The sequence below is a fragment of the Schistocerca nitens genome, chromosome 2 (assembly GCF_023898315.1).
Source record: "Schistocerca nitens isolate TAMUIC-IGC-003100 chromosome 2, iqSchNite1.1, whole genome shotgun sequence".
Taxonomy (NCBI): domain Eukaryota; kingdom Metazoa; phylum Arthropoda; class Insecta; order Orthoptera; family Acrididae; genus Schistocerca; species Schistocerca nitens.
In genome coordinates this window covers 450,989,415-451,010,215 of record NC_064615.1, presented here as the reverse complement: position 1 = coordinate 451,010,215, position 20,801 = coordinate 450,989,415, and the positions used below count along the sequence as shown (strand labels likewise).

Below are 20,801 nucleotides of genomic sequence, written 5' to 3'. Positions count from 1 at the left end.
ACTTGACTAGAGTGGCCAGTATGTTCTCCAGACATGAACCCTATTGAACATGCCTGGGATGGATTTAAAAGGGCTGTTTATGGATGATGTGACCCACCAACCACTCTGAGGGACCTACGTCAAATAGCCATTGAGAAGAGGGACAATTTGGACCAACAGTGCCTTGATGAACTTGTGGGTGGTATGCCATGATGAATACAGGCATTAATCAGTGCAAGAGAGTGTGCTACTGGGTATTAGAGGTACCTATGTGTACAGCAGTCTGGACCACCACCTTTGTACGGTGGTACAACATTCAATGTGTGGTTTTCATGAGCAATAAAAAGGGCGGAAATGATGTTTATGTCGATCTCTATTCACATTTTCTGTACATGTTCTGGAACTCTCGGAACCAAGGTAATCCAAATGTTTTTTGATGTGTGTATTTCTACATTAATTGTAGCAGCTGAATATAACTTAATCAGTGATGCCAATTTTAATTTCAAACCATCTACTCATGACATGCATAATGTGTTTCGAACTATTCTGACTCTTGTGTTGCCTGCCTTGTGAAATTCACCAGTGTTGTGATGCCCAATAATCAGAACTGAATGCAGATGCACACAAATCTTATCACTTATCACTATTGTGGGGGGATTGATTTCTTCTTTGAAGTATGCTATTGAATGGGATTAATCTCTTCTCAGTAGCATGTTTCTCACTACAGTAATTAGAGAAATATGTAGGGACTTCAGAAAGTAAGTTACACATCATTTAACATGAAGACCATTGCACAAGAGCATGGTGTATTGTCAAAAGAGGGTACATTTTCTAGGTTTCCCGCAGTCACAGTTCTGCTATGATGAGGCTAACAGGTGCTTCACACTGTGTGATCGAAATTGTGTAGGAACAGGAAACAAACTCCAAAGTTGAAGTACATGGAGCAGTACAGTTCTTGTGGGCAAAGTGTCTTAACTGTGCTCAGATTCACCATGAAATTCTGAAAGTATATGCATCAAATGCAGTGTCTCATCCAATTGTAGTGAAAGAGTGCCTGGGAAAATCTCCGACCCAGCCGGGAATCGAACCCGAGCCCTTAGGATTGACATTCTGTCTCGCTGACCCCTCAGCTACCGGGGGCAGACAATTATGAATGACATAACTAAAAAAAACACACACACTAAAGTATTGGAGTGCTGACTGCAGAATACGTCTTGAGGGAAATCATTTTGAGAATCTGGCTTAGAACTATGTCTTGGCTTCAAACCAGAGACTGGGATTGTTGCTGGGTAAAATTTTGCAACTAGGGAACTGTGCTTGCACCCCATGTGCATTGCTGGCTACTTTCACCAGTTTAACCAACTATCTAAAGAAACTATTTTAGCCATTCATTTTGTATTCATAGCAATAACAGAATACCTAGTCAGAAGAGTTTATATCAGGAAGCCCGTTATGTAGTTATGAATCTACAGCCATTTCTGATGTTTTTTCATGGGAGTAATATAGCATTTTACAGCAGAACATATTACATGATTATTGATAAGTAATATGCATACTAGTACCAGAAAGCTATGGACACTCAGTCATAAATAGTGTAGAATGGTTGCAGTTGTGTTATCCGCTGGCTCCATTGAATAAACTCAAAGTGATGTAAGAAAACCATGGAAACCCAAATCTGAATGGCTGGACAGAGTGAACCCGATCCAGATATTAGGTCAGTACCCTAAGAGCGCCGGCCGCTATGGTCGAGCGGTTCTAGGTGCTTCAGTCTGGAGCCACGCGACTGCTACGGTCGCAGGTTCGAATCCTGCCTGACTGATGGCCTCGGATGTTAAGTCCCATAGTGCTTAGAGCCATTTGAACCATTTTGAACCCTAGAGCTTCACTACCTCATTTGGTTGGGGCTATTATACAGTTTTCTTTGTTTTACACACAAATAGCTTATGATGACTAATAACATAAAAATATAGTTCTGCTCATTATTGCCAAACACATGAAGGACACCCATTGATAATTTCTGGACCGTGAAACTGTTGCTATGCCCCTTGTGATGACTACAACCTGTTCGGACAACCAATACATGTATGCTCCATGTTTACTGTACTCCCTGTCTTCCTCTCTCACTTGAAGAAACTGTCAGCAAGGCATTATTATGATGCACTGTAGATCCTGAAACATGACTTTCTTGCAAAAACCGTTATCATATATGGAAATGCAACAGTGTGTTATAGTTAACCCCTGTCATTTTTACCCCCAACTCTGAGTACTCCAGGTAATCTTTTACTGCAGAATATGGGTTAGTTTTGAGGAATTTTTTAGCTGCCTTTCTGAAAAGATGAATTTTAGTAATTTCTTTCATTTCCATGGGAAATTTATGATAAAATTTTATTACCAAATAGAAAATGCTGTTTTGAACTTTTTGTTTGTTTCTCCTTGGTAAGGGTAACCCCATATTACCTTTTTTCTTGTTATGTGTAGAACTGTTAGTGAAATACTCAGCAGTGTTACCTCTGATATGCACCATAGATTGGTAGATGTGCTTACTTGGTGCAGTAAGGGTGTCCAGTGACTTACAGTGAGCCCAATTACTGCTTCTAGTTATTATTCTGATGATCTCTTTCTGAAGTTAAAAAATGTGTGTCCATGTTTCATGCCTTCAATGCCCAGAAAAAAAACCAAGAATAGTAAGAATAGTACAGGGTGTTCAGCAGAGGAGTCTCTGATTTCAAAATTAAATATCTTGAAAACTAAGATTGAGAGATGAATGCAAGAACAGCATGTATATCATGAAAGCTGTAAAATTTGATACAGAAGTTTTGAAATAGTTTGAAACTCTGTTAAAAGATGGCACTGTAATGAAAATGCACAGTTCCTATAAATAGTGGGGTGCAGCTCAGAACGATCAGTTCCACTGTCGAAACATGAAAGGAGGTTAGCGTACCAAAGAAAGAGCTTGAAATCGTGTATTCCATTGAACAAAATGTGTTTTTGGCACTGGAATACCACACATTAGAACACAGTCCTATAGTAACAAGGCAAAGTTTTCAAACATGATTTAGTGTTACAAAAAGACCCAATGTGACAACCATTCGCAAACTCATTGTCAAATTCCAATGGACAGGTAGCGTGGCTGATGATTTAGCAGGACCCAGGTAAACTGTAGTTACTTATGAAAATGTCGATATGGTTTCTGGAATTATTCAGCAAAATCCAAGGAAATCTATCTGAAGAATTGCAGCACCAATTGCTTTGAAGCATTCCAGAGCGCAGAAAATACTGAGACAGAGACTACCATGTTTCCATTCAAAATCCAAAGCCATAAGGCCATACCTGTACGAGCTGTGCGACAGTGGGGTGACTTGGCAAACCAGATTCTCAAAACAATTGGTAATGAAGGATTTGATGTTGGCTGTGTCTGGTTCACAGATGGAGCACACTTCCACTTGAATGAAGTTGTGAATAAACAAAACTGGTGAATTTGGGGTTCTGAAGATCCCTATTTGTTTGTAGCAAAACCGCTGTAATCTCTCAAAGGTACTGTTTTGGCTGCAGTATGCAGAAGAGACATTATTGGCCATTTTTCCATGTGACATATGATCACCAGTGAACATTATGTTGCAATTTTGGACAGTTAGTCTCACACAAATAACCTTAGAGGATCGACCTTGCAACAAGTGGTTCATGCAAGATGGGCCAGACCACAACACACCAAACAGGTGTTTTGCTTTCATGATGAATACTTTGGGAATAAAGTTGTTGTAATGGATTACTGCAAATTTAGTGGTGCAGGGATGGATTTGTCTCCATTTTCCCCCAATCCGACTTCTTGTGGCTACTTTTTGTGGGGTACATTGAAAGACACAGTTTATTGGAACCAGCTCACCTTGCTGAACATGCTTCAGTTGGCGATCTGTGTGGCTTGTGAATCTATTTATGTACAGACACTACAGTATGTGGTGGTAAATTTCGTTGTTCATATGCATCACCTCTTAATGTGAGTGGACGACATTTTGAAAAGCTTGTGATATGATTGCAATGACTGTTTGCAGGGGATGAGTTTAATTATGGGTTCTGATACTGTATGAGGTGCACAGCATACAGTACCACCTGTTAGCAGCTTTTCAAACTACTTGGAAACTTCTGTATGAATTTCACAATAAACACGCCTCATTTTGCACTCATCTATCAGTCTTAGTTTTTAAGATATCTAATCTTGAAATCAGGATCCCCTTCACTGGACACACTGTATGTCACCAAGAGTTACTGGCTTTTACAAATGGATGATAAAATGCTAATTACATAACATGCTGATGACATTATTTTTGCCATTATCTTCTGTGCTCATCCCATGTTGATTGATTAAGAGTATTCATACCTAAAAACTTTGTGCTTGTCACACAGTCTATAGTGTTTTCACCTATTCCTAATGTGATGGAGTTGTTTTCCCTCTTTGTATTGAAGTACATATTGTTCACTTTTTAAACATTCAGTCTATTATTTAATGCCCAACAGTAAACATTCTAGAGGGTTTCTTTTGCTTTCCCTAATAGGAGCCCTGGTGTTATATAAGTGACTATGATGTTGTTGTCACTACCAAAGAGAATTTTTCTCCAAGCCTTGCACTATGTAGGAAGTCATTCATATATATTAAGAATAGGAGCAGACTCTATATACTCTCCTGAGGAATACCTATGTTTGTGTTTCTTGTCTGACAACTATTTAAAAACTTATCATCAATAGACATGTGGACTGTTTCCACTTTTTGCACACTGCTTTCCAAGTAAGACTGGAAGCACTCTTTCAGTATTTCTCTTGCATCTAGTGCTTCTAGCTTGTTTCACAGTATTTTATGGCCAAGGGTGTCAAAAGCCATGTGCACGTCTAAGAATATACCTGTCAAGAGCTTCGGGTACCACTATTGTGAACTCAGTGATGGCCAGTATTGTACTTCTGCCACTTCAGAAACCAAACTATGCTTGTTTAATCCTCATTATCATGGGGGTGAATATGACTCCAAAAGCACACTGACAATATATGTATCTCCCTTGTTTTCCAAAGTATTGTTTTCAAAATATATGACTTTGTCCCTAGGAGTCACTTGTACCCAGCGATGTTTCATTCATTTTTATGTTTACAACAAATTAAAGTTTATTCATGGTTTTTGCATTGAGTACCATGAAGGTTAGTATGACCCCAGCTTAAATTGTTTGTTTGTTTCTTGAATGTAACATTTGCGAAAATAGAATGATGAATGTTATAATTAACAGCTGTTATACAAAAAACTTCCAGCAGCGAAAATATTGTTCCCTACTTATTTTTGTGCTCATTGTTAGGGTTTCTTGGATCAGCTGTTGTACACCTACCTGGTACCACTGTGGTCAATATGAACCTATAAGCACATTATAAAATCATATACCCCTTGTTTTCAAAGCTATTTTTTTTTCTAAATACATGGCATTCTCTCTCTGAATCAGTTGTGTCCAATTATACTTTTTTCAGTTTCATATTTACAACACATTATAATTTATTTTATGTCTTTAATGATGAGTATGACTAGGGGCCAATATGACCACAATTTAAATTTATTTTTGTTTCTTGAATATAGTATGTGTGAAAATAGAATCCTTAATGTTACACTGAAAATTGTAATATACATTTTGATGCTAGTTCTTTAAAGTATTATGAATATACCTGGTATAAATTACTAGAGGTCTATTTGACCCCAGAGGTACTAAGTGAGAGAAAAAAATATTACCAGTAGGATGGTTAAAGGGGTTATATGTATATTAGCACAGTGTATGCCAGACAGCCACATGCCTCATGTTCATTGTACTTCTTTTATTACATTTACCAATGCTGAGTTGACTTCACTGGTTGCTCTCCATACAAAATAGTAAGGGCACAGTTTAGTCATCAGAAAAAAATGTGGGGCGACGACATCTACCTGTGTTACCCCTCTGATACTGCACTGATTCTATGTTGTCATTTATCACTTTTGTGGCCCTGTGTATATAATGATACTGTTATATGTCAAAGTAAACACTTTTACCTGTTTGAATAATTTCTGTACAAGCTTTTGAGCATTTTAGTCATGTGTAATTTCCAAAATTAGTGTATGAAACTAATGTCTTCATGTGTGTGAATTGTGTTTTTGTGTGCATTTCAGTTTTTATTATAAACAGATTGATCGTAGGGATGATGATGATGATGATGATGATGGTGTAATAGTTGTTCCTATTTATCACCCAGGGAAGCAGGCCCATTGATGCTGTCTCCTACTGGGCAGTTCATAGTTCCTGCATCATGCCCTGGTTTTCTTGTTGTCAATTTTATAGACGGAAACATGGAAAAAGCTGAACAACTCCTTGTCTGCTACCAACAGTAAGTAATTTCATTTACATTTAGCTCTCCTCATTTGTTTCACTTTGGCCACTAAACTGAATTTTTTTCTGAGTTCAGAAATTTTATAGTTAAAGATACATTCTCCTGTATTCCATTTTATTTCATATGCAGAAAGATTACATGATAAGGTCTCTCAAATTAAATATCTTAAGGATCAAGAATATTTATGTCTTATCAAAACTGAAAATATGGAATCATTTGCAGATCACAAGGTTTATATTTTGTAAATAAAATGTAAATATATGGTTATAGTAGAGGGAAACATTCCACGTAGGAAAAATATATCTAAAAACAAAGATGATGTGACTTACCAAATGAAAGTCCTGGCAGGTCGACAGACACACAAACAAACACAAACATACACACAAAATTCAAGCTTTCGCAACAAACTGTTGCCTCATCAGGAAAGAGGGAAGGAGAGGGAAAGACGAAAGGATGTGGGTTTTAAGGGAGAGGGTAAGGAGTCATTCCAATCCCGGGAGCGGAAAGACTTACCTTAGGGGGAAAAAAAGGATGGGTATACACTCGCACACACACACATATCCATCCACACATATACAGACACAAGCAGACACATTTAAAGACAAAGAGTTTGGGCAGAGATGTCAGTCGAGGCAGAAGTGCAGAGGCAAAGATGTTGTTGAATGACGGGTGAGGTGTGAGTGGCGGCAACTTGAAATTAGCGGAGATTGAGGCCTGGTGGATAACGGGAAGAGAGGATATATTGAAGAGCAAGTTCCCATCTCCTGAGTTCGGATAGGTTGGTGTTAGTGGGAAGTATCCAGATAACCCGGACGGTGTAACACTGTGCCAAGATGTGCTGGCCGTGCACCAAGGCGTGTTTAGCCACAGGGTGATCCTCATTACCAACAAACACTGTCTGCCTGTGTCCATTCATGCGAATGGACAGTTTGTTGCTGGTCATTCCCACACAGAATGCGTCACAGTGTAGGCAGGTCAGTTGGTAGATCACGTGGGTGCTTTCACACGTGGCTCTGCCTTTGATCGTGTACACCTTCCGGGTTACAGGACTGGAGTAGGTAGTGGTGGGAGGGTGCATGGGACAGGTTTTACACCGGGGGCAGTTACAAGGGTAGGAGCCAGAGGGTAGGGAAGGTGGTTTGGGGATTTCATAGGGATGAACTAAGAGGTTACGAAGGTTAGGTGGACGGCGGAAAGACACTCTTGGTGGAGTGGGGAGGATTTCATGAAGGATGGATCTCATTTCAGGGCAGGATTTGAGGAAGTCGTATCCCTGCTGGAGGGCCACATTCAGAATCTGATCCAGTCCCGGAAAGTATCCTGTCACAAGTGGTGCACTTTTGTGGTTCTTCTGTGGGAGGTTCTGGGTTTGAGAGGATGAGGAAGTGGCTCTGGTTATTTGTTTCTCTACCAGGTCGGGAGGGTAGTTGCAGGATGCGAAAGCTGTTGTCAGGTTGTTGGTGTAATGCTTCAGGGATTCCGGACTGGAGCAGATTCGTTTGCCATGAAGACCTAGGCTGTAGGGAAGGGACCGTTTGATGTGGAATGGGTGGCAGCTGTCGTAATGGAGGTACTGTTGCTTGTTGGTGGGTTTGATGTGGACGGACGTGTGAAGTTGGCCATTGGACAGGTGGAGGTCAACATCAAGGAAAGTGGCATGGGATTTGGAGTAGGACCACGTGAATCTGATGGAACCAAAGGAGTTGAGGTTGGAGAGGAAATTCTGGAGTTGTTCTTCACTGTGAGTCCAGATCATGAAGATGTCATCAATAAATCTGTACCAAACTTTGGGTTGGCAGGCCTGGGTAACCAAGAAGGCTTCCTCTAAGCAACCCATGAATAGGTTGGCGTACGAAGGGGCCATCCTAGTACCCATGGCTGTCCCCTTTAATTGTTGGTATGTCTGGCCTTCAAAAGTGAAGAAGTTGTGGGTCAGGATGAAGCTGGCTAAGGTAATGAGGAAAGAGGTTTTAGGTAGGGTGGCAGGTGATCGGTGTGAAAGGAAGTGCTCCATCCCAGCGAGGCCCTGGACGTGTGGGATATTTGTGTATAAGGAAGTGGCATCAATGATTACAAGGATGGTTTCTGGGGGTAACGGATTGGCTAAGGATTCCAGGCGTTCGAGAAAGTGGTTGGTGTCTTTGATGAAGGATGGGAGACTGCACATAATGGGTTGAAGGTTTTGATCTACGTAGGCAGAGATACGTTCTGTGGGGGCTTGGTAACCAGCTACAATGGGGCCCCCTACAAAACCTTTCACCTGACTCCATCAACCTCCTGACCCCACCGACACCCTGCACCCCTACCTTCTACCTTCTTCCTAAAATTCACAAACCCAATCATCCTGGCCGCCCCTTCGTACGCCAACCTATTCATGGGTCGCTTAGAGGAAGCCTTCTTGGTTACCCAGGCCTGCCAACCCAAAGTTTGGTACAGATTTATTGATGACATCTTCATGATCTGGACTCACAGTGAAGAACAACTCCAGAATTTCCTCTCCAACCTCAACTCCTTTGGTTCCATCAGATTCACGTGGTCCTGCTCCAAATCCCATGCCACTATCCTTGATGTTGACCTCCACCTGTCCAATGGCCAGCTTCACACGTCCGTCCACATCAAACCCACCAACAAGCAACAGTACCTCCATTACGACAGCTGCCACCCATTTCACATCAAACGGACCCTTCCCTACAGCCTAGGTCTTCGTGGCAAACGAATCTGCTCCAGTCCGGAATCCCTGAAGCATTACACCAACAACCTGACAACAGCTTTCGCATCCTGCAACTACCCTCCCGACCTGGTAGAGAAACAAATAACCAGAGCCACTTCCTCATCCTCTCAAACCCAGAACCTCCCACAGAAGAACCACAAAAGTGCGCCACTTGTGACAGGATACTTTCCGGGACTCGATCAGATTCTGAATGTGGCCCTCCAGCAGGGATACGACTTCCTCAAATCCTGCCCTGAAATGAGATCCATCCTTCATGAAATCCTCCCCACTCCACCAAGAGTGTCTTTCCGCCGTCCACCTAACCTTCGTAACCTCTTAGTTCATCCCTATGAAATCCCCAAACCACCTTCCCTACCCTCTGGCTCCTACCCTTGTAACCGCCCCCAGTGTAAAACCTGTCCCATACACCCTCCCACCACCACCTACTCCAGTCCTGTAACCCGGAAGGTGTACACGATCAAAGGCAGAGCCACGTGTGAAAGCACCCACGTGATCTACCAACTGACCTGCCTACACTGTGACGCATTCTGTGTGGGAATGACCAGCAACAAACTGTCCATTCGCATGAATGGACACAGGCAGACAGTGTTTGTTGGTAATGAGGATCACCCTGTGGCTAAACATGCCTTGGTGCACGGCCAGCACATCTTGGCACAGTGTTACACCGTCCGGGTTATCTGGATACTTCCCACTAACACCAACCTATCCGAACTCGGGAGATGGGAACTTGCTCTTCAATATATCCTCTCTTCCCGTTATCCACCAGGCCTCAACCTCCGCTAATTTCAAGTTGCCGCCGCTCTTACTACACCTGTCTTTCAACAACATCTTTGCCTCTGTACTCCCGCCTCGACTGACATCTCTGCCCAAACTCTTTGCCTTTACAAATGTCTGCTTGTGTCTGTGTATGTGCGGATGGATATGTGTGTGTGTGCGCGAGTGTATACCTGTCCTTTTTTCCCCCTAAGGTAAGTCTTTCCGCTCCCGGGATTGGAATGACTCCTTACCCTCTCCCTTATAACCCACATCCTTTCGTCTTTCCCTCTCCTTCCCTCTTTCCTGATGAGGCAACAGTTTGTTGCGAAAGCTTGAATTTTGTGTGTATGTTTGTGTTTGTTTGTGTGTCTGTCGACCTGCCAGGACTTTCATTTGGTAAGTCACATCATCTTTGTTTTCAGATATAAATGTAAATATATTCTGCACTTGGGTGAATGTTATGTAAACATTTTTGATTTATCATTCTATCCTGATATCCACGCATACTGAACAACATTAGTGCTTCATACAGAATATTTACATGGTGCGTATATGGTTTCCTGAAGAGTCAAGTAGTATACAAGTAGCAAAATAAGAGAAATCCAGAACTGCTTCAGTCAAAATTTGTAAACCAAAATAGTTTCTGATAGTCAGCAGTTTGTTACAACATCTTTCAAGTAGTCAGTAATAGAATAAGCAGCCTCTTGCTACAGTATGCGTGTAATGGTTGATTGCTGACCAAACTATTGAACAAAACAGCCCATTCACCAGAAGATATGAAAATCTCAGTCAAGTCTCACACATAATGTACTAGACTGTGAAATGTTTCACTAGGTTTTTATTACGTTGTCTGAGCTATCCTGTCAGCTTTAGAACATTTGGATGGAATATGATAACACAGATGTACTGCAATGTACTTGGTGTTTCATGTATTTACATCAAATTCTATCTTCAGTAAAAAATAAACACCACCTCTAGTATTAATTTGAAGGAAGACGAGATTGCAGTCCTGTAATAAAAGTCACTGCAGCACAAAACTCACAATTTAGCAATAACAATCCACTGTGACTTCCGTAAAGATAGAATTATATTAAGAAAAAGTGATAAATATAGGTCAGAATTACTGCTCAGCATTTATTTTCAGAAGGTAGAATGTTTAGTACTGTTAGTACAAAAAAGTAAAATGATGACATTATCCTAACTTTTGGCACTATTAGTTCCTTATTTGGGGAGGAGAGAGGGATAGTGTGGGAAAGAAGGACAGAGAGGTCACTCAGACTCCAGAATCTGTAGGACCCATCTTGTTCTCATTACAGGAGGGTCCATCTCACTGTGGGGTCTTTTCTAAGAAGTCTTTGCTTGTAGGAAAGGGAGAGGGGAGAGCAGGTTAGAACATGGTAGAGGGGTGGTGTGGGTAGAAGGAAGGACAGCAGAGGAAAGGTTTTGGATAATTTCTGTTGATGCAGAACATGAAGCTTATGGTAGTGCAGGAAACGTCTAGGAAAATCACTAAAAAAGTAGTGCAGGGCAAAAAGGAAGGATCCAGAACTAAGGAGGTAAGGAAAGGAAAATGTGGATGAGGAAATGTGTAGAAGAAATGCACCAGTGTCAGTATAAGTCTGGTGTGAGGGCAGGGGAGCTGAATGGGATGGGAACAGGACAGTGTGTAGAGACAGGTGGACAGGGACCAGATGAGCTGTGCAAACAATGGATGGTCTGTGCAAACAAATGATGTGTTGGAGGTGGAGACCTTGTGCAGGAGTTCTTAGTCCTCCTCCTTTACCTTCCACTTTCCTGGAGAAGGTATGGCCAGGGAAAAAAACCTTGTTTTGTACAGCTGAATACCTAGGCAGATTGGGGCTCATTATCAGGTACTGGGACACCTAACACTTTCTAACACCTTAAATTGTGGGTTTGCAACCCATCACTATTAGCTAAGGGTCTTGGAATGCAGTAAGGTTGCCTTGGTTCCCAGTACATCTCCAAGATACAGGGGACTGGGGAACACCAAGGGTAATTTGTATTGCACATCATTTAGATACTCGAGAGTCAAGTTAGTATACACGCTTGCTTGATTTTCTTCACATTGACTTTCAGAGCACCTCATAAGAAAAGGACAAAAAAAGAGGTCATCCCTCTGAGTGTTCATAAGTATCTTCTGCTAATTCTTAGTAACCATTTTGCTTTTAATTTTTGAGGGGGCTATATCCTGACAAGTTTGTGGTATTGTTTTAATACTTTGGAGATTGTCTTTCATCTATTAAAAATCAATGTCATCATCACAAAAATATGAAATTTTATTTGGTTATGTACCGGTATGTGGTGAGTTTGAGATGCTAAGAGACAGAACAGAAAAAAGAGCTGAATTTTAGTATGTAATTGCTCGAGATGATGCGTCGCAGTGTTGGGAGATGGCAGTTGTTAAACATGAATTTATTTGATTGACAATAGCTGTTTCTATTTATTGCAAGTTTTTTGTTAGTGTCTACTCTGACTCATACCAAATGCCTCAAGGTCGTCCTCTGATGAGATCTTTGTACTTTGGTGACTGAATGTATAAATAAATGAACTAGCTGTAGTTTACATTAATTGCCTTTAATTAAGACATCTCATTGTATTACAATCTATGGAAATTTAACATTAGCAATTTGAAGTTAGACTTTCTAAAGCTTAAGGTTTCACCTCCTTCATTTTTTCCAGTCAGTGAAGGAATTGTCTATTCAAAACTTTAACTTAATGAAACAAAGGCAAGGCAACCCCTAAAGAATGACAAGTTCTCAAATGTTCAACTGGAAAGTAATTTTTTATATAAGTTTATTTCAGTTATTTTGTTTGCAATGACTTTCAGCCACTTTCCTGGAAATTGTCAGTTTTCATTAATTTAATTGACATATGATCTTAATGTCTGGCAGTATGTAATTTGCTATTGCTAAGATTATATTGAGGTCACGATGTGACCTGAAAGGATGATGGGTGAATTGGGCTGTTGGAAAGTCAGGATGGAGTGGTTTTCCTGTGATGGGACATGGGTGCAGTGGTGGTGGTCAGTAAAACATCCCTCATTAGTACACTTCTTTATTTATGACAATTACAAAGATGGACTTTTAGCTTGAGAGGAGGCTGGTGCCCTTGGTAACACAGTCAGCCTCAGTCACTGGAGTTAATCAGCGACAGTGGTAACCCATTAGGATGGTGATGTGTCCTGGGGGCTGCTTGTGCTTGTGCCAGTGCAACCACAGATTTGGCATTGTTGGCGATGAGTGGAAGGAAACACCCCAGGCTATCTGGCTGCTCCCGTTGCAACAGCATGCAACGCTTTGGATTAGGCAATGTTAACCCACATCTTCTGGCATGGCTGAAGAGTGTACCATGAGCTTGTTCTGGGTGCTGCACAGCAACAGTGTAGGCCCACATTGGCCAGTGGATAGGGACAGCACAGCTGGACAGCTAGGTGGCCCAGGCTCAAACCCATGGCCAACCAACAAGGTGGCAGTCAGCAGAAAGTAGTGATCCAGTGAGTAACTCGACTGTGCGATGGTGCCAGGTTGACTGCTCCATGCTCCAGTAACCATAGCAGGCTGTACAAGCCGGGTGCTACTGTTGGGCAATAGCGACTTCATATGCTCCAGTTTTCCTTCTACTCAGCTCTTTTGGAAGCTGTGCAGTACCTGTAAGATGTTTCAGATTGGGATTTCAGAGACACTGGCTGGTGTCTTCCTCTTTGTCAGTGTCCTGAATGAGTGTGCTTGCTTCCTGAATATGTGCTTTTTTCCCATAGCAACAGGTCATCAGATTAATGAACACTTATCTCTCTACAATGCCATTCTGCTGATTGGCATAGGAAACGTTCATCACCCCCCCCTCCCCCCCTGCCCCCCAAGTCATGGTGCAATACTCCTACCCCATTTGAAAAATCCAGTCACTGGTTTGTGGCTAATTTACATTTTTGGACAAGAGAATATTAACATGTGTTTCATGAGTTGTCATAAAAAACAATATTCCCTGCTCTCCCTACTTTAATTCAATGTAAACCACATGGTTCATTGGCTGCTTAATAACTTGAATGATGTTTTCTAAGATTGCAGTTTTCCACTTGAGCTAGGTACAGTTTATGCAAAGTAGAGTCACAACAACAATGGTGCCAAAACCGAGACATGCATTGTCATGATCGTATGTTGCTGCTTTTCATGGTATCACCACACAAACAGAACAGTACAACACCTTGGACTATAGCAAGTGTGTTGTGTCATGCAGGGATATTATCAATATTCACAAGGAAAAACTGAAGGATGAGTGGGCTGAAGTGCTTTTTTAAAGTGCATTATCTGAAAACTACCTTGAGCAGTTAAACAGAGAACCGACTCATGGTGATAACATATTAGACCTTCTGGTGACAAACAGACCCGCTTGACGGCTCAACGCAAAAGTTTTATCTCGAGTACAGGTAGTGTTGAGGATCAGTGGACAAAGTTCAAAACCATCATACAATATGCATTAGATGAGCATTTGCCAAGCAAGATTGTAAGAGATGGAAAAGAGCCACCGTGGTACAACAACCGGGTTAGAAAACTGCTATGGAAGCAAAGGGAACTTAACAGCAAACATAAACATAGCCAAAGCCTTGCAGACAAACAAAAATTACACAAAGCGAAATGTAGTGTGAGGAGGGCTATGTGAGAGGCATTCAGTGAATTCGAAAGTAAAGTTCTATGTACTGACTTGGCAGAAAATCCTAAGAAATTTTGGTCTTATGTCAAAATGGTAGGTGGATCAAAACAAAATGTCTAGACACTCTGTGACCAAAATGGTACTGAAACAGAGGATGACAGACTAAAGGTTGAGATACTAAATATCTTTTTCCAAAGCTGTTTCACAGAGGAAGACTGCATTGTAGTTCTTTCTCTAGATTGTCGCACAGATGACAAAATGGTAGATATCGAAATAGATGAAAGAGGGATAGAAAAACAATTAAAATTGCTCAAAAGAGGAAAGGCCCCTGGACCTGATGGGATACCAGTTCAATTTTACAAAGAGTACGCGAAGGAACTTGACCCCCCCTTCTTGCAGCGGTGTACCGTAGGTCTCTAGAAGAGCATAGCGTTCCAAGAGATTGGAAAAGGGCACAGGTCATCCCCATTTTCAAGAAGGGATGTCAAACAGACATGCAGGACTATAGACCTAAATCTCTAATGTCAATCAGTTGTAGAATTTTGGAACACCTATAATGTTAGAGTATAATGACTTTTCTGGATACTAGAAATCTACTCTGTAGGAATCAGCATGGGTTTCAAAAAAGACGATCTTGTGAAACCCAGCTCGCGTTATTCGTCCATGAGACTCAGAGGGCCATAGACACGGGTTCCCAGGTAGATGCCGTGTTTCTTGACTTCCGCAAGGCATTCGGTACAGTTCCCCCCAGTCATTAAATGAACAAAGTAAGAGCATATGGACTATCAGACGAATTGTGTGATTGGATTGAAGAGTTCCTAGATAACAGAATGCAGCATGTCATTCTCAATGGAGAGAAGTCTTACGAAGTAAGAGTGATTTCAGGTGTGCCACAGGGGAATGTCGTAGGACTGATGACCTTGTGGATAACATCTGAAGTTCACTGAGGCTTTTTGCAGATAATGCTGTAGTATATTGAGAGGTTGTAACAATGGAAAATTGTACTGAAATGCAGGAGGATCTGCAACGAACTGACACATGGTGCAGGGAATAGCAATTGAATCTCAATGTAGAGAAGTGTAATGTGCTGCAAATACATAGAAAGGAAGATCCTTTATCATTTAGCTACAATATAGCAGGTCAGCAACTGGAAATTACATGGGAGTAGGCATTAGGAGTGATTTAAAATGGAATGACCATATAAAGTTGATTGTCGCTAAAGCAGATGCCAGACTGAGATTCAGAAGAATCCTAAGGAAATGCAGTCTGAAAACAAAGGAAGTAGGTTACAATACACTTGTTTGCCCACTGCTTGAATACTGCTCACCGGTGTGGGATCTGTACCAGATAGGGTTGCTAGAATAGATAGAGAAGATCCAACGGAGAGCAGTGTGCTTCGTTACAGGATCATTTAGTAATCGTGAAAGTGTTACGGAGATGATAGATAAACTCCAGTGGAAGACTCTGCAAGAGAGACGCTCTGTAGCTCGGTATGGGCTTTTGTTGAAGTTTCAAGAACATACTTTCACCGAGGAGTCAAGCAGTATATTGCTCCCTCCTGCGTATATCTTGCGAAGAGACCATGAGGACAAAATAAGATAGATTAGAGCCCACACAGAGGCACACCGAAAATCTTTCTTTCCATGAAGAATATGTGACTGGAATAGAAGGGAGAACCGATAGAGGTACTCAAGGTACCCTCTGCCACACACCATCAGGTGGCTTGCGGAGTATGGATGTAGATGTATATGTAGGTATAACTGATGTGAAAAACATCATGAAAAGGGAAATTGGACTCCTTTGTTCTTACATTCAGTAGTGCTTCATTTCCAGAACTTATCAAGGTAGGTTTCATTCTCCTATTCATGAGGCATAATGTACCCAGTCCAATACACTTTTTTAAATCCCTGCACTTTGGGCACGCCACTGTAGTGTGTAAGGGAGAAGCCACTTGTGGCATATGTCATAAGGCTGTCCACGAAGGCATCAGTTGTCTATTGTAGTGACTGCAGTATGTACCTTAAAGAACAGAAGGTACAGGAGCTGAAAACTATGAAGTGTGTTCCGTACTGTGAGGCTAAAAGGATCTGTACTGCAATACAACCACAAGCTTTCTCAACTTTGTTTGTTTCAGTTATCAGACAAATCTGTTCAGAAAGCTGATACCTCAACACAAACAGAAGTTCTCATTGGTAGCACAAGTACTAATGTTTATAAGTGCAGTTGCAATTGTCTGTTGTTACAGTACCTTTAGTTCCCTCCAGAACATCATAAAAGGCACTCTTGCCTGAAAGGCTGACCCCAGTAAACAGGCACTACTGCCACCTATCACTGCGACATCTGTTCCTCCAAATCTCCTTCGGCAACTAAACCTGACGGAAAGTGTGGACCACAGAAGAAGACAATTAATACATTGTCAGACTATATAGATGTCATTCTCTCTGATTATTCCAATGATTCAGCTTCAGAGACAATGGAATATGAAGTCTGTCTGGGACCACCATCTAGCCCTTAGACTAAGCCTCCAAATGTTGCAGGGTCCCCACCCAGTGAGAGACAGAGTAAAACAAAAACCTACTGATAAAAGGTTACCATATTAGTCGGTTCAGGATACATACGGAGGAACTGAAACTCCTAGTGAAGGGGAACATCCACTGCACTTGTGTTTGTCAGTGACACACTTCATTCCTCTGCTCTGTCCCTGGTTACTGATCTACAAGCAGTTACCACCAAAGTTCACATGGGTTGAAGAGTTACTGTATGCTCCCATTATTTACCACCTGAGGAGACAATGGATTCTGAAGCTTCCAACTTCTCTGACCTTTCTCTTACTGGGAGACTTCAGTGCCAATAAGGCATTATGGGGTTCACACTTTACTTGCTAAAGGGGTTGAGTTTTAGGGAGCCTCTTGATATCTGAGCAGCTACACATCCTTGACATGGGCACTCTCATTCATTTGATCACTGTTGCTGTGTCATTCTCAGTCCTCAGTCTCTGTTCAGTGGGAAGTTACTGATGACCTTCAGTCCAGTGACCACTTCCCACTCTGAATTGATATACCCGATGAAGTAGTCCTTGAAAGGAAGCCACGAAAATGGATGATCAGCTGGACAAACGGGGTGAGCTGATTGTTTTTGAAGACTGAAGCAGTATTCAGTAAGAGGTAGGCCATGTCACACATATGGTCCACCATGCCACCTCCCAAAGTCCCCAAGTCATCTTGGAAATCATCCTGTACTTTGGTGGACCGATGAGTGCCACTCATCACTCCAGGTCAGGTGTGTGTCTCTGCGATGGTTTAAGTTCTGTCCAACAGTAGAAACCCTTGCAACCTTTTGAACAGTAAGTGCCAAAGCTCAACACACAATCCAGTAGAACAAGAAAAAGTCATGGCAAGCATTCTTGGTCTGTATCAAACACTGTAATTGTTTTATGAATGTATGGGAAGCCATCAGAAGGATTTTCAGCAAATTTAATCAGTTACCCAAAGCAGCAATGCTGAAACAGGGGTGTCACCCAACACCACCCAGAAATGCTGCCCAGACAACTGCACAGTATTTTGCAATGACTACTGCCACTGATAGCTATCACCCAGCTTCAGCTGCAACAATGTGTACATGGAAAGGGATGATTTGGGGTTCAAGTCCAACAATTCTGAGACCTACAACTATTATTTCTCCATGTGTGAGCTAGATTCAGCACTCATAACAATATACTTCAACAGTACATATAGTCCTGCTAATGGAAAAGCCACTTATAACAATATTATATGGGGAATTGTGTATATAGTACAGTGTTACTCCTTTGATAGGGTTTATTTATTTATTTATTTATCACCCATATTATCACATTCATGATATTGGACTTGACAAAGTACAAAACAGTATAAAATATTAAATATTTACATCATGTACAAAATCTTATCATTTGTATCAACATACTTCATGACAAAAACATTATTCTGCTTAATTAGATTTTAAAATTATATACATACAATCAGATAAAATAAAATCTAGTGAAACACTTGGTTGATTTTACTAAAACTATTAAATACCAGTACTTTTGTTAAATAGGCACAGTAACATATGGCCAAAAGTTAGGTGCATAAGTAGATCCATACATGGATAAAAGTAGTTCAGTTTTATCTGGGAATAGTTTGATAATTATGAATTTTTTTAGAGAGCTTTGAAGTAGACCTATAGCTTTGAGCAAAATTGCAGGTATTTATTAATGCTGTAGAAGCTGTTGTTTATTAGTAGATTTTTAGTTCTTTTTTGAATGCATTAATGATTGGCATTTTTTGATGCTGTTTGGCAATGCACTGTAAAGAATTTTTGGTTCGTAAACAGCAGTCCTGATATATTGATTTTCTGGGCACATCCCTATGATAGTCATTTCTGTCCCATGTTTGATAATTGTGTATCTCACTATTCAAAGTTGAAACTTCATGTTTTTTAATTAAGCAGATACTTTCAAATATAAATATAGAGGTAAGATCATGATTTTTAATTCCTTAAAGGTACCTCTACATGTTGCTCTGTAAGCAACATCATTTATTAATACTACAGCTTAAAAGACTGCTTTGCAAAAGAGGTATTTCTGCAGAATACTATACCATACTTCAGTAGACTATGCATGTATGCGTAATAAGCACTTAACACTGTTCCGGTATTGCAGCAATCTTTAAGCATTCTTAATATGTAACAGTACTTGCTTAATTTTGTGTTAAGGATTTCTACATGTTTTTCCCATCTTGGATGCTCATCCACCCATAATCATAAAAATTTTATGTGATTCTTTTGCTGAATTTGACTATTTGATAATGTGAATTTTACATTGGTCCTTTTTTGGTTCCTTATATGGTTGAAATTCATCCATACAGTTTTCTTGTCATTGACAACTAGATAGTTATCTTTAAACCATTTTTCTGCCACTTCTGCTGTTTTGTCAGTTTTTTCCTGCATCTCATAATCATTCTTCCATTTTATAATGAAGCTGGTATCATCAGCAAATAGTATAGTATCAGCTGTTGAAAACTGTTGTGGTAGGTCATTAATAAAAATCAAGAATAACAATGGTCCCAATACTGAGCCCTGGAGCACCCCATAGTTAACTCTTTTATGTTCAGAATGGTACACATTTGCACTCTTTGTTTTGTACCAGGTAAATATGACTTGAACCACTTGTAGGAAACACCACAGACACCATAATTATATTGTTTTAATAGTAGTAGAATATGATTTATTAGATCAAATGCTTTGGAAAGGTCCAAAAACAACCCATAGATCAATTCCTTGTCCTCAGTAGCTTTGCAACCAAGTTTTAGAAAACTGAAGAGAGCTGTCTGTATAGATTTGCCTTTTCTGAAACCATTCCATGCATTTACAAGAATTTTATTTTTGTGTAGGAAGTCTAGCAATCTATCATACATTATTCTTTCAATTATTTTTGAAAATACAGATAATAATGATATTGGTCTGAAATTTTTAATGTCAAACTTGTCACCACTTTTATAAAGTGGTATTACTTTTGACTGCTTAAGTTTACTTGGAAACACACCAGTTTCAAAGGAGTCGTTGGTTATGTCCATAAGTTGAGAGACAATGTTATTGGTACTATATTTAATAATATTGTCAGGGATACCATCAGATCCGCAGGTCATTCTACTCTTTAGTTTGCTGCTAGCTGTTTGTACCTCTTTGGGTGTTACATTGTCCTGTCATTTACTGGAGTTATTACCTTTGTCTTTGGATTATAGTTTTGGGCTACATTAATGTGATGATCATTAAATATACTAGCTATTAGAAGTGGATCATCAACAATTTCATTTCTGTGTTTTATGGTAATTTTATTACTTGCATTTTCATGTTTGCCTGTATTATTATTAATATCTTTCCACATAGATTTCATTGTGTTGTTATTCTTTCTAATATATGAATCATTGTGTTTATTCTAAGACTTTCTGGTGACTCTGATGTTTTGTTTATTTTCGTTGTCTTCAGAGGGAATGAAATGTCATAGCTGTATTTATAATTGGACAAGAACTTGTTGAATTTTATATCTACAGAACTATTGGTTTTAATGTTCCAGTTTACATTTTTTAACATGAGATTAAAGACCCTAAATTTGTCATCATTAATTAATCTTCTATCAATATATCTCCTGTTGTCACTTTTGTCATGAGATTTCTCCAAAGTCAGTTTAAGTTCATGATGATCAGAGAAACCTGTATCCAATGCCTCAGATTTAAAGCCACATTTTGATTTGTCAATGAATATTTGG

General features: G+C 40.3%; 1 protein-coding gene across 1 annotated transcript in view; it reads left to right on the top strand.

Moving 5' to 3' along the window:
* Positions 1-20,801, top strand: part of LOC126236323 (T-cell activation inhibitor, mitochondrial-like) — a 356,623-nt gene that overhangs the window by 333,717 nt on the left and 2,105 nt on the right. The window contains exon 9 of the mRNA XM_049945539.1: positions 6,229-6,360. Coding sequence (XP_049801496.1) covers positions 6,229-6,360 — 132 coding nt within the window. The remainder of the gene's footprint in view (positions 1-6,228; positions 6,361-20,801) is intronic.